The sequence below is a fragment of the Macaca nemestrina genome, chromosome 10 (genome assembly GCF_043159975.1).
Source record: "Macaca nemestrina isolate mMacNem1 chromosome 10, mMacNem.hap1, whole genome shotgun sequence".
Taxonomy (NCBI): Eukaryota; Metazoa; Chordata; class Mammalia; order Primates; family Cercopithecidae; genus Macaca; species Macaca nemestrina.
The window spans coordinates 82,324,523-82,338,262 of NC_092134.1; the positions used below are offsets into that span (position 1 = coordinate 82,324,523).

The 13,740-nt window shown below is 46.6% G+C and overlaps 1 protein-coding gene and 1 long non-coding RNA gene across 9 annotated transcripts in view; one reads left to right on the forward strand and one right to left on the reverse strand.

Annotated features, from left to right (window-relative positions):
- LOC139356761 (uncharacterized) lies at positions 1-5,317 on the reverse strand. Its single transcript, XR_011609156.1, has 3 exons — positions 5,188-5,317; positions 2,662-2,764; positions 1-223 (listed from the first exon to the last, which is right to left on the reverse strand). It is a non-coding gene; the product is annotated as an uncharacterized lncRNA (long non-coding RNA).
- LOC105474353 (cysteine and serine rich nuclear protein 2) overlaps positions 4,960-13,740 on the forward strand; it is a 24,714-nt gene continuing 15,933 nt past the window's right edge. The window contains exons 1-3 of one of the 8 annotated variants that reach the window (XM_071071714.1): positions 5,432-6,037; positions 9,641-9,729; positions 12,348-12,584. In XM_071071714.1, coding sequence (XP_070927815.1) covers positions 12,434-12,584 — 151 coding nt within the window. In that variant the 5' untranslated portion in view covers positions 5,432-6,037; positions 9,641-9,729; positions 12,348-12,433. Of the gene's footprint in view, positions 5,330-5,431; positions 6,038-9,640; positions 9,730-10,623; positions 11,390-11,967; positions 12,262-12,347; positions 12,585-13,740 lie in introns of those variants that run through there. The other 7 variants (XM_011728959.2, XM_011728958.2, XM_011728957.2 and 4 more) reach the window with 7 other exon arrangements.

The window sequence follows — 13,740 nt, forward strand, 5'->3', positions numbered from 1 at the left end:
GCACATTTTAATTAATGCAGATTCTTGTTTTCTTTTCCTTTTTTGTGTGCGGGGAGGACAGAGTTTCACTTTTGTCGTCCAGGCTGGAGTGCAATGGCGCATATGACTTCTTTGGTGTTTGTGCTTTCAGTTTGCTGTGGCACTCTTTTTCTCAGATTTACACATACTGTTCTCTTTTTGTTAGTGTGGAATTAGTCACAAAGAGGTGCTCGTCTCTCTAGATCTGGAATATAATTAAATGTAAATTAGTGAAGTAACATACAACTTTAGGGCTAAGTCTACAGATTCCTTTTCAGAAAAACAAATGCAATGCCTTAGATTTTTATTTTAACTCTTTTTCTCTAAGAATGTCAACATATTATATACTCTGTCCAATTTTCTTCACCTCTCTGGGGAGTGTGATCTGGTTTATCTTTTGGTGGTAAGAGGTAGTTGATACAGTATATATTTTGGTGTCAGATAGACCTGCATTCAAATCCCAGATCCTTCTCTTCCTGGATATGACTTTGGACAGAGTCATCTTTCAAGCCTCAATTTTATCATCTTAACCCTATGAATTAAGTATTAAAAAGGAGGTAATACTTAATTCATAGGGTTATTTGAGAGTTTTAAAGGGATTATGAGTGTGAAACAGTTTATACTGAATACACCTGTTCATTAGCTCAATAATCTAAGGATACTACTGACTATAAGATCACCTTCACACACAGACATAGCTGAAGACCAAAGTATAAAACACTTCCCAGGGCCAGGCGTGGTGGCTCATGCCTGTAATCCTAGCACTTTGGGTGGCCAAGGCAGGAGGATTGTTTGAACCCAGGAGTCCAAGACCAGCCTGGGCAATGTGAGACCCTTGTCTCTACTAGAAAAAAAAAAAAGAAAGAAAGAAAAGAAAACACTGCTCAGGACATGATTTTTTTTTTTTTTTTTTTTTTAGTAGAGACGGGGTTTCACTGTGTTAGCCAGGATGGTCTCAATCTCCTGACCTCGTGATCCGCCCGCCTCAGCCTCCCAAAGTGCTGGGATTACAGGCGTGAGCCACGGCGCCCGGCTAATAAAACTTTTTTTTTTTTTTTTTTTTTTTTTTTTTTTGAGACGGAGTCACGCTCTGTCGCCCCGGCTGGAGTGCAGTGGCCGGATCTCAGCTCACTGCAAGTTCCGCCTCCCGGATTCACGCCATTCTCCTGCCTCAGCCTCCCGAGTAGCTGGGACTACAGGCGCCCGCCACCTCGCCCGGCTAGTTTGTTTGTTTTTTTTTTTTTTTTGTATTTTTTAGTAGAGACGGGGTTTCACCGTGTTAGCCAGGATGGTCTCTATCTCCTGACCTCGTGATCCGCCCGTCTCCGCCTCCCAAAGTGCTGGGATTACAGGCTTGAGCCACCGCACCCGGCCTTTTTTTTTTTTTTTTTTTAAAGATAGAGTCTCGTTCTGTTGTCCAGGCTGAAGTTCAGTGGCGCGATCTCGGCTCACTGCAACCTCCGCCTTCCTGGGTTCAAGTGATTCTCATGCCTCAACCTTCCAAGTAGCTGGGATTACAGGCATGTGCCACCATGCCCAGCTATTTTCAGTAGAGATGGGGTTTCGCCATGTTGGCGAGGCTGGTCTTGAACTGGCATCAAGGGATCCACCCGCCTTGGCCTCCCCAAGTGCTGGGATTACAGGCCTGAGCCACCATACCCAGCCTGTTATTTTTATTTTTAGTGACAGAGTCTCTGCCAGGTGTGGTGGCTCAGGCCTATAATCCCAGCACTTGGGGAGGCTGAGGCTGGCGGATGGCTTGAGCACAGGAGTTCGATACCAGCCTGGGCAACACAGGGAGAACCCCCATCTCTATTTTATTACATTTTTTTAATTAAAAAAGAGAGGGGGGGTCTTGTTCTGTCACTCAGGCTGGAGTGCAGTGGCATGAACACAGCTGTCACTGCAGTCTTGACCTCCTGTTTTCAAGTGATTCTCCCACCTCAATCTCCCAAGTAAATGGGATCACAAGTGCATGCCACTGCACCTGGCTAATTTTTAAAAATTTCTTGAGACAGAGTCTCCCTCCATGTTGTCCAGGCTGGTCTCAAACTGCTGGGCTCGAGCAATCTTCCCTCCTCAGCCTCCTAAAGTGCTGGGATTACGGGTGTGAGCCACCATGCCTGGTCCAGATGATCTTTTAACTGATCAAGAGCTTATTCCCAAATTGAATTCTGCTGTCTTCTCAAAGGATGTGCTAGCCTTGGGTTGGCTATCTTTTAATTTGGTGGCATTAACCAATGGAGGTTAATGCATTGGTCACTGGGGCTGATGGTGCCCTGATGAATTTCCATGACTGCTGGAACACTGGATGAGTAAGCATATGAGACACTTTTTTTTTTTTTAGCATCCTCAACATGGGCATTAGGCTGGTTTTTTGTTAGCCTACTGATTTTATAGAGTGGTCTAGGATAGTTTTCTCTTCCCTTTTGTCTTCTGTATGTACAGGAAGAATGGGATCATGAACCAAACCTTCTACACAACTGAATAGAAAGCTTATGATTAAAAATAGCTAACATTTACACAGCACTGACTGTTGTAAACATTTTCCAATATATCAGCTGTTTAATCTTCACAAAACCCAATGACATGGACATCGTCATCCCCGTCTTGCAAATGAGGAAGCTAAGGCAGAAAACTTACGTCCCTTGCCTGGGGTCATGCCACTAGTAAGTAGAGGAAGTGGGGTTTATATTCAGTCGGTCTGGCTCCAGGATCCATGGTCTTGATCACTGTTATATTGCATCTAAATTTCAGCAAAGAGGGAGATGATAAGTGCATGTTACCAAAAGATTGCTTTTTTCTGATCTGCTGCTTTTTTATTTTGCAGTGTAGTGTCCTAGCTTCTTGGAGTCTCTGATGTCACCTAGGGGAGAGAACCGAAATTCTTAGCATTTTTTCCCAAGCCATCCAACCTCTCAATTCTAAAGCTGAGATGGCTTGGTAGCTAGTGGATCTGGCTTCATAGTTTCTTGGTTGCAGTGAAAAATGCACCAGGTTTTGGAATCAGCCTAACCTGAGTTTAAATCTTGCTGTCCATCCATCTATCCAATAAATATCTATCATGCTCTTAAATGTCAACTATAGGATTTGTACTGTGTGCTGAGGATACAGTAAACAAAAACAATTCCTTGCTCTCACCAAATTTAGTCAGGTGAGACAAGACAAAAACAAATACGTCAGGTGGATGCTAACAAGAAATATAAGGCACAGGGATAGAAACTAAGGAGAAGCACCATTTTAGAAATATGGTTAGGCATTTGTGCCCGGGAGTTTGAGGCTGCTGTGAGCCGTGATCGCGCCACTGCACTCCAGCCTGGGTGACAGAGGGAGATCCTGTCTCTTAATGCAGGCAAAAAGAAATATGGTTAGGGAAGATCTCAGATATGGGGACATTTGAGCAGTTATTACGTGAGGGAGGAAGTATGTGGCTAGCTGGTGGAAGCCAGACAAAAGGCCTTGAGGTAAGAGAATGATTGCCCTGTTGAAGGAACTGCAATGAGGCCAGTGTATTCAAGCAGAGTATGGAAGGGGGAAAGTAGAAGCAAACAAGATGACAGAACAAAATGAGGGGGCGTGGTGGGGGGCGGGGGACAAGAGAATGCAGCTAGAGCTTGCCGAGCCTTATAGTTCAAGCGAAAGACAACAGAGAAGAAACCAAGACAATGTGTCCTTGGCAAATCACATACAACTTTTGACTTTTTAATCTTGGTTTTCCCCTTTCTTTTTTCTTTTCTTTTCTTTTTTTGAGACGGAGTTTCGCTCTTGTTGCCCAGGCTGGAGGGCAATGGCGCAGTCTCGGCTCAATGCAACCTCCGCCTCCCGGGTTCAAGCTATTCTCCTGGCTCGGCCTCTCGAGTAGCTGGGATTAAAGGCACTTGCCACCATCCTCGGCTAATTTTTGTATTTTTAGTAGAGACGGGGTTTCACCATGTTGGTCAGGCTGGTCTCGAACTCCTGACCTCATGACCCGCCTGCCTTGGCCTCCCAAAGTGCTGGGATTACAGGGATGGGCCACCGCGTCCGGTGCCCTTTCTTAAAAATAGGTTGCGGAAGGGCAAGGTGGCTCATGCGTATCATCCCAGCACTTAGGGAAGCCGAGGCGGGCGGATCGCTTGGGCCCAGGAGTGCAAGACCAGCCTGGGCAACATGGCGAAAACCCCTTGTCTATTTAAATAAATAAGTTAGTTTGCAAACTTGAGATCATGGCAATTTTTTGTTTGTTTGTTTTTGAGAGGGAGTCTTTGCTCTTTGGCCCAGTTTGGAGTGCAGTGGCGCGATGTCGGATTCACGCCAGTCTCCTGCCTCAGCCTCCCGAGTAGCTGGGACTACAGGCGCCCGCCACCTAATTTTTGTATTTTTTAGTAGAGACGGGGTTTCACCGTGTTGGCCAGGATGGTTTTGATCTTCTGACCTCGTGATCCGCCTGCCTCTGCCTCCCAAAGTGCTGGGATTACAGGCGTGAGGCACCGCGCCCTGCAGCAAATTTTTTTTTTTTTTTTTTTTTTTTTAAGAAAACACTCAAAGCAGTTTCTCATGTAAGTAGATAACTCAAGATATTGCTTGATTCTTTATAACTTGGGCAGGCTGCAATAAGTCATATTGCTGAAGACTAAGACCCCATGAGCGAGGAGAAGGCGGGATCATGTTCCCAATGGCGTGTGGTACTGGCGAAAGGAAAAGGGAGCTTTGGAGGAGAATTCGTTTTTTAAGATCTGTAACTGAGAGTCTCCTCTCTTCCCCGATTAAAAGGTTGCAGCAGAGCTGCCGCCTCCGGAGCCAGTTTGCCCGCCGGCTTCGGCTTTGCAGCAGTCACCGCCTACAACTCCCGGCATGCTGCTGGGTGTGGAGCCGGCACGTAGACTCCATTTCCCAGCCAGCCCCGGGTCTCGGTCAGGACGTGCCGGCGCCTATAAGAGCCAGTGCTCTGCGGCCGGAGCCTATTGTTAGCCGGAGCCGGGGCGGTTCTGGGCGTCTGCTGCCGGGGGCGCCCGAGTTGCCGGAGCCGCCCGGCCCTCTCTGCCTGCCGGCTGGGCTGCCCACCGCCCTCCCTCCCCGCCCTGCCGCCCTGGAAGCTCCCCGGCCGTCGCCGCGGGGCCCGGGACTCGCTCGCTCCTCCCTCCTTCCCACCCGGGCTAGGGCGGCGGCGGCAGCGGGGGCGGCAGAGACCATCACGGGAGGAGGCAGCTGCGGCGGGGCCGGTAATGGGCCTAGGGGTGCGGGGCGGAGGGTGCCGCCTCGTCCTTTCTCGGGATCGGCCCTCGGGCGGCCGTGGAGGAGTGGTCAAGCCCAGAGCCGTGCGGATGGAGGGGTCAGAAACGAGAGGCTCGGACGGGAGCGGTCGGGGGGCGGGGAGGTCGGGTGCCGTTGGGAAGGAACCGAGTCGGGAAGAGGCGTGGGAGCGAGGGGCACGGAGGACGCGGGCCCGGACTGCGGGGGCAGCTCGCGGGAGACCGATGGACGGCTTGGAAGCCTGCAGGATTGCGGATGAGGATTGAGTTCGGAATGGAGTGGAGAATGATGTGGGATGGAGGAAAGTGAAGGAAGGGGAGGGGGAACAGAGGAAAATGTGGGAGGAGTGGTTGGGAATTTGTGAGTAGCAGGCAGGAAGGGATGAGGAAGGCTGGGTAGGGGCTGCAGAGGATTGGAATGAGCGGGAAGGTTAGGAGGAATCAGAGGGAAGTCGACCGAGGGCTGAAGGGTTCGGAAGGAGTGTTCATTAAAGGGAACTGGTGACTTGACATGTCCCTTCGCTCCTGTTCCTGATGTCTCCCGTGTTTTTGGCGTCGTGTGGGAAAATGAAAGCATCAGTGGCCCTGGTTGCTAGCTTGATCTTTTTTCATAGGCCCAAACACGCAGCCAACTGCCACCCTTCCCTTTTAGGGCTGTGGTCTTGATTCATCCTTTCAAAGGGGTTGAGAGTGACAGTGTGACACACAAACTGTTCTTCAAAACGAAATGCTAGAAGTTATCCCCACAAGACAACACTGTCCCCTTGTCCTGCAGTTTTCAGTTCAAGGTAAATCCATAGTTCAGATTTTTTCTTCACTGGCTTTCTGTCTTGCAAATCCGCAAAGCCAGGATGTTGGTTGTGCCGGTGTTATAAATGACTGGATATCCTTGAGAGTTAATGCAGCATCATGTTCCAGTTCCCACAAAGATCTGTCTTCCACACGATGGTAGTTTAGGCATGGAAAATTCTAACCTTGTATTAGCGAATGGGTACAAATCAGGGAGTGGGGGTGGTGAGTGCACGGCTTTCTTTAAACACCAGGCTTAAGCCAGGGGTTTTCATTTGAGCGCTTTATAAGTTCATGATCCTGGTGATCACAAAGACACATGGATCCATGAAATCCATAGTATTTGAGAAACTACAGTATCTTGTAAAAGGAGAAACAGGGCAGGTTATTTTATTCAGGTTTATCATAACACAGCAGCAAGCCTTCCTTCTTCCAACCCAGCTACAGATGGTAGCCCTGACCATCTTACTGGAGATTGTGATTCCTTGACCTTTCGCAGAAGGTTGGGTTCCAGTCAAGTGAAGACGCTTTCTCCTGTGAGATGCAGCTTATTACTTTGGACTGATTTAAGAAGACACATATTACCTAAACTTTGCAAATAGATTATTCCAGAAAATTTTGCCTGGGCAGTCCTTCTTGCTGGTCTCACATATGCTGTTTTTTTTTTTTTTTTTTTTTTTTTTTTAATTTTATTTGTTTGTTTTGGTGGTTATAGGAATCCTTATAGTCCTGAAAAAAACTTAGATCTAGTACTAAAATACATATATGCTGGTAGACCTCTTTATTAGGTGCTAGCCTGATGTCTTCTATGCTCTGGATCTTAACTATTTCGTATACCATTGGGAAATCTTCAGCTAGAAACCCTTGAGAAAAGACCATTAGACATGTAGCCAGAAAGTGTCAACTGACCTTTCATTTCACTGGCATTTAAAAGCTTTAAAGAGGGTTGCGTTATTTTCTCCAAAAGCATTTGTTGAGTTGGTCATTTTGACAGTTAACTGTCAGTTTTTACCTGCATTCCCAGGTGCTAAAACTTAACAAATGTATCTCTTGAACACGGGCATTGATCCTCTACCAATGAATAATTGAGAGAGGTAGGAATGACTGATTTTTCTGGTTGTAGCTTGAAAGATTAATTTGATGAATTGGAAAGTATGGAAACTATTCTGTTACTATTGCAAAGAAAGATTTCTTTTTTCAAAAAAATATTTTATTTATTTATTTTTTTGAGACAGGGTCTGGCTCTGTCACCCAGGCTGGGGTGCAGTGGCACAATCTCGGCTCACTGCAACCTCTGCCTCCTGGGTTCAAGCAATCCTCCCGCCTTAGCCTCCCAAGTAGCTGGGACGACAGGCACATACCACCATGCCCAACTAGTTTTTGTATTTTTAATAGAGATGGGGTTTTGCCATGTTGGCCAAGCTGGTCTTGAACTCCTGGCTTCAAGTGATCTGCCCGCCTTGGCCTCCCGAAGTGCTGGGATTACAGGCATGTGCCACCATGCCGGGCCAATTTTTCAAAAATACAGAGACAGGGTCTCGCTGTGTTGGCCAAGTTGGTTTTGCACTCCTGGCCTTAAGCAATCCTCCTGCCTCAGCCTCCCAAAGAAGGATTTCTTCAGGGCACTAATGGAAGTGAACAGGAGGTTTGTTCTTGGTGCCCAGTGAACATCTTTATCTAAAAGTCAAGTTCATATCAGAGTCTTGGACAAGGGGAGCTGGGTTGAAATTTAATCTTACATTAGTTGTTGGGACATAATAGATCTTTTTTCTTTTTAAAAAAATAATGGAGCTAATGTCAGAGAAAATGCTGCTAACAGCCTGGGTAGGGTGAAGAGCGCAATGGAGTCTCCTTGAGGATTTCCCTGAGTGCCATCCACGTGAATGGAAGAGTTTGACCATAAGTCAGTATACATGTTATTTACACACATAGCCATAGGTTCTACTTATTCTCAGACAGCTTAAGGAAAATACTTTTCTCCTAGGTGTCACATCTTTTTTCTTTCTTACCTATCTCCTGTCATTGCCCAGAAACCACTATTCCAGAAGTAGGAGGAGGAGAATAGAACAAGTAGCCAGCAATCCTTGCTGCATCCAAGCTCACAAAAAGTAACCTAGAGAGAACTGATACTCCTGAGGGCAACCGGGTTAAGACCGTGGAGAATTCTAGTAATAAAGATGATTTTGGAGCAGACCCAAGTTCATATGGGGCTTAGAGAGAAATATTCAAAGGAGATGCTACCAGAATCCTGGGGACATCTGAGGAAAGAACAGGAGTGGACATTTACTTCCAGTCATAAATCCTTGAGTGTTTCTAGGCTGAGGAAAAAGCCTGCCTGCCTGCCTGCCTGCCTCCTTTCTTCTCTTCCCTCCCTCCCTCCTTTTTTTGACAAGGTCTCGCTTGACATGTCGCCTAGGCTAGAGTGCAGTGGCGCAATCACAGCTCACTGCAAGCCTGGACCTCTTGGGCTCAAGTGATCCTCTCAGCCTCTCAAGTAGCAGCCTCCCAAGTAGCAGGGACTAAAGGCGCACACCACCATACGCAGCTAATTTTTGTATTTTTTGTAGAGACGGAGTTTTGCCATGTTGCCCAGGCTGGTCTCGAGCTCCTGGACTCAAGTGATCTGCCTCCCTCAGCCTCTCAAAGTGCTGGGATTACAGGCGTGAGCCACTGTGCCTGGCCAAAGGCCACTTTTCTAGTAGCAGCACTAACTGGAGCTCAGTTACAACTCAGGTGGGCCTAAAACCCTTTCTGAGAAAGCAGATTTTTAGCTCAGTCAGATTTTTTTTTTTTTTTTTTTTTTTTTTTTTTTGAGACGGAGTCTCGCTCTGTCGCCCAGGCTGGAGTGCAGTGGCCTGATCTCAGCTCACTGCAAGCTCCGCCTCCCGGGTTCACGCCATTCTCCTGCCTCAGCCTCCCGAGTACCTGGGACTACAGGCGCCCGCCACCTCGCCCGGCTAGTTTTTTGTAGTTTTAGTAGAGACGGGGTTTCACTGTGTTCACCAGGATGGTCTCGATCTCCTGACCTCGTGATCCACCCGTCTCGGCCTCCCAAAGTGCTGGGATTACAGGCTTGAGCCACCGCGCCCGGCCAGCTCAGTCAGATTTATTATATGGCTGATAAGTGGGGAGGCAAAATTAAATTCAGTGGGCAACATTATTATATATCTTTTTTTTTTTTTTTTTTGAGACAGTTTCACTCTTGTTGCACAGGCTGGAGTGCAATGGTGTGATCTTGGCTCACCACAATCTCCACCTCCCAGGTTCAAGCGATTCTCTTGCCTCAGCCTCCCAAGTAGCTGGGATTACAGGCATGCGCCACCACGCCTGGCTAATTTTTTTTTTTTTTTTTTTAGTGGAGATAGGGTTTCTCCCTGTTGTTCAGGCTGGTCTTGAACTCCCAACCTCAGGTGATCTGCCCGCCTCGGACTCCCAAAGTGCTGGGATTACAGACGTGAGCCACCGTAAATTCTATCTCTAAAAAGTCCCACCAACATAAGTATTCAGTCACAAGTTGTTCTCCCTCCCTGCTACAATAGAATGGAATGAGAAGTTTGTTTGTTGATAGGTATCTTTTTTTTTTTTTATACTTTATGTTCTAGGCTACATGTACACAACGTGCAGGTTTGTTACGTATGTATACACGTGCCATGTTGGTGTGCTGCACCCATCAACTCATCATTTACATCAGGTATATCTCCTAATGCTATCCCTCCCCACTTCCCCCACCCTACAACAGGCCCCGGTATGTGATGTTCCCCACTCTGTGTTCAGGTGTTTTCATTGTTCAGTTCCCACCTATGAGTGAGAACATGCGGTGTTTGGTTTTTTGTCCTTGTGATAGTTTGCTGAGAATGATGGTTTCCAGCTTCATCCATGTCCCTATAAAGGACATGAACTCATCCTTTTTTATGGCTGCATAGTATTCCATGGTGTATATGTGCCACATGTTCTTAATCCAGTCTATCATTGATGGACATTTGAGTTGGTTCCCAGTCTTTGCTATTGTGAATAGTGCCGCAATGAACATACGTGTGCATGTGTCTTTATAGCAGCATGACTTATAATCCTTTGGGTGTATACCTAGTCATGGGATGGCTGGGTCAAATGGTCTTTCTAGTTCTAGATCCTTGAGGAATCGCCACACTCTTTTCCACAATGGTTGAACTAGTTTACAGTCCCACCAACAGTGTAAAAGTGTTCCTATTTCTCCACATCCTCTCCAGCACCTGTTGTTTCCTGACTTTTTAATGATCACCATTGTAACTGGTGTGAGATGGTATCTCACTGTGGTTTTGATTTGCATTTCTCTGATGGCCAGTGATGATGAGCATTTTTTCATGTGTCTGTGGGCTGCATAAATGTCCTCTTGTTGATGGATATCTTTAAACCCAGCTAAAATCTTAACCCATAAAAAGCCCCCGGCTTGCTCCTTTCTTACCATGCCCTAAGAATGTGACCTCTGATGGTAAGATCAGTAACCTGAAGAACTGAACCGATACTTTGGGCATGTTTTTTAATTTAATTACAATTTTAATCAAATATTTGATTCTTTTTTTTCCCTCCCTGGCCAAATTTATTTCAGGAATGTGCTTGTCTGAGACTTCTGATGGCTGAGGTTTCTTAGGTACATCTCGTGACTTGAATGCAGAATTGGATGCAATCTGGATAGATTAGGAAATACCTTCTCTAAGGTACTTATTAGGTCTGGTTGACTTTGTAGAGCTGATCCAAGAGCAGGCAAATTGCTTCCAACAGACACAGTCCAGAAAAACAGCTCTGTAGCAGGCATCTCTTAACACCACAGTATATTCTGGGTAGCTGCTCTGCAGTAATGCAGCCCTGTCGTTCTGGGCAGTGTTGTTATTCCTGCTGCATAATTAGCAACTAGTGAGATCATAGTCTGGGGAGATTCTGGCATTACTGAGGCAAGGGAGGGTTCGTGTCTCATCACACATGGCTCCCGCTCTGACAGCATTTCTGCTGAGCAGATTCGTGTCCTTCTGGAACTTAAATCCAAAGATGGAGGAAAAAGATTTGTACCTAGGAAATGGACTATCTCAGCCTCCTTGGTTGTATTAAAGCGTGTTGAAAACAACACTGCTTGCCATATTGATATAACCAGAATACATTGTTACTTCTCTTGCTATTTGTTTTCCCCTTGCTGATTTCTTTATAGAGGGCAAAGATTGTAAAGCTACGATGTCCTTGCACAGAGGATGGTGACAGACCAGATGAGGCCTATTTTATGGAGCAGTATGAGATTGGGAAAGATTCTGGGTTTTGAAGCCATGCAGATTCTAATCTTGGGTCCATTCTTTGGTACCAAATTTGACCTTTATAGAAGCCTGGTGAGACACTTTACACTTGTGAAGATCTGGGTAAAGGGTTTTCCTGACTGCTAATGTCCTTCAAAATTGAGTGCCTGGAGCAGTATTTCCCAAAGTGTATTCCAAGCATTATTTGCACTCTAAAATACCTTGGAAACAGTAGGTTCCATAATCAGGTTTGTAGAAACACTGCATTCTGTGTTCTCTCAGACGTCACCATCCTTATTAGTATATTAAAAACCTCTAAGAGGTTCCACTATAGGCAATTTTTAAAACCCTTTTGACACAGCAGTCCTATTTCTATGTAAAAGCTATTAATACCATAAGATAGGCACTTTGGGAAATGCCGGGCTGTATTATCACTAGGAAAAATAAGTGGGTCTAGCCGGGTTCAGTGGCACGTGCCCTGTAGTCCCAGCTACTCTGGAGGCTGAGGCAGGAGGATTGCTCGAGTCTAGGTGTTCAAGACCAGCCTGGGCAACACAGTGAGACACTGTCTCTAAAATAGATAAATAGTTGGGTCTAGTCTTGGTTTAGGCAAAGCCTAATTCTGCCTTTTTTCCTTTTTTTTTTTTTTTTTTCCCCAACCAAACAAGTAGCAGTGATAATTGTGTTTTTGATCTCAAGTTCTTCTCACTGGTCCCTTGGAGAGCTTTCCTATGTGATCAGAAGAGCAGCTACTGTGATTCCTGGGCTAATGAAGCCTAGACCCCAGCTGGATTGGAAGCAAAGGCCTTCCCTCCACTGGGAAAGGTGCCGCTGCTACCCATCTCATTATTCTAAGAGTGACTGAGAATGGAGGGGCTGTTGAGAAACGAAAGTAGGAGAATGTTGGCCAGAGCTAGTAGAGAAAGAACATAATGTTGAGAAAGCAGACATCAGTGCTAGGTGAGGTGCGTGCTTTAGAGAGCTGTGTGTGTAGACTGGGGAGGGGTCTGTCTTGGGACAGGAATGCTGATTCTTTTTTTTCCCTGGGCAGAATCCTAATGTACCTGGCTAGCTGGTGGTGAGCAGGGGCTTTGGGGCCAACTTGTTGGGCTCCCCAAGGAAACCCCTTTGAAACCAATGGATGCATTCACGGGCTCGGGTCTCAAGAGGAAGTTTGATGATGTGGATGTGGGCTCATCAGTTTCCAACTCGGATGATGAGATCTCCAGCAGCGATAGTGCTGACAGCTGCGACAGCCTCAATCCTCCTACCACTGCCAGCTTCACACGTGAGTAAGCTGCTCCCTCCCTGCCTATACCCACATTCCCCAAGCAGTAGAACCCATGGCAGCTTGAAGCAGCTTCTATGTGGCTTGGGGATTTGCCCTTAATCATCATCTTTCCTTGCTCTTTGGAGGACCTCATTTCTCTAATACTGTAGACTGAAGTCTGATTTATTCTAGCTGGTTTTACTTGTGTTGTGGGTTGCTGGTTCCCAGAATGGGTTAAATTAGATTGAAGAAGGAGTCCAGGACTCTACCCTGCCCCCAGCAGAGTCCCAGAGAGTTCCAGGAAATTGAGCTGTAGCAGGATATAAATGCTTGCTGCTTGGACAACTGGGGCAAATCCAGATTTCTTAATTCTTTTTTTTCTCGAGACAGAGTCCGCTCTTGTTGCCCAGGCTGGAGTGCAGTGGCGCCATCTCAGCTCACTGCAACCTCTGCCTCCTGGGTTCAAGTGATTCTCCTGCTTCAGGCCTCCTGAGTAGCTGGGATTACAGGCGCCTGCCACCACGCCCGGATAATTTTTTGTGTTTTTAGTAGAGACAAGGTTTCATCATATTGGCCAGGCTGGTCTCGAACTCCTGGACTCAGGTGATCCACCCGCCTCAGCCTCCCAAAGTGCAGGGATTACAGGCGTGAGTCACTGTGGCTGGCCAAGATTTCTTAATTCTTACGGGTCTGTTAGTTCTGGGAAAGAACTTCTGATACTATATATGAGGGGTTGCCCATGGGCCAAATCTGGCCCAATGCCTGTTTTGAAACTAAAGTTTTGTTGGAACACAGTCATACCCATTGTCTGTGATTGCTTTCACGCTACAGTGGCAGAGTTGAATTATTGCAACAGAGACCTCATGGCCTGTAGAGCCTAGAATAGTTACTGTCTGGCCCTTGACAGTTCGCTGTCCCCTGCTGCAGATCAGTGCTGTCGAATGGAATTTTCTGTTACGATAGAAATGTTCTGTATCTGCATCGTCCAACAGTAGCCAGTTGCCATATGTGGCTATTGAGCACTTGAAATGTGGTTAGTGGCCGGGTACAGTGGCTCATGCCTGTAATCTCAGCACTTTGGGAAGCTGAGGTGGGTGGATCACTTGAACTCAGGGGTTTGAGACCAGCTTGGGCAACATGGCGAAACCCCGTCTCTACAAAAAATACAAAAATT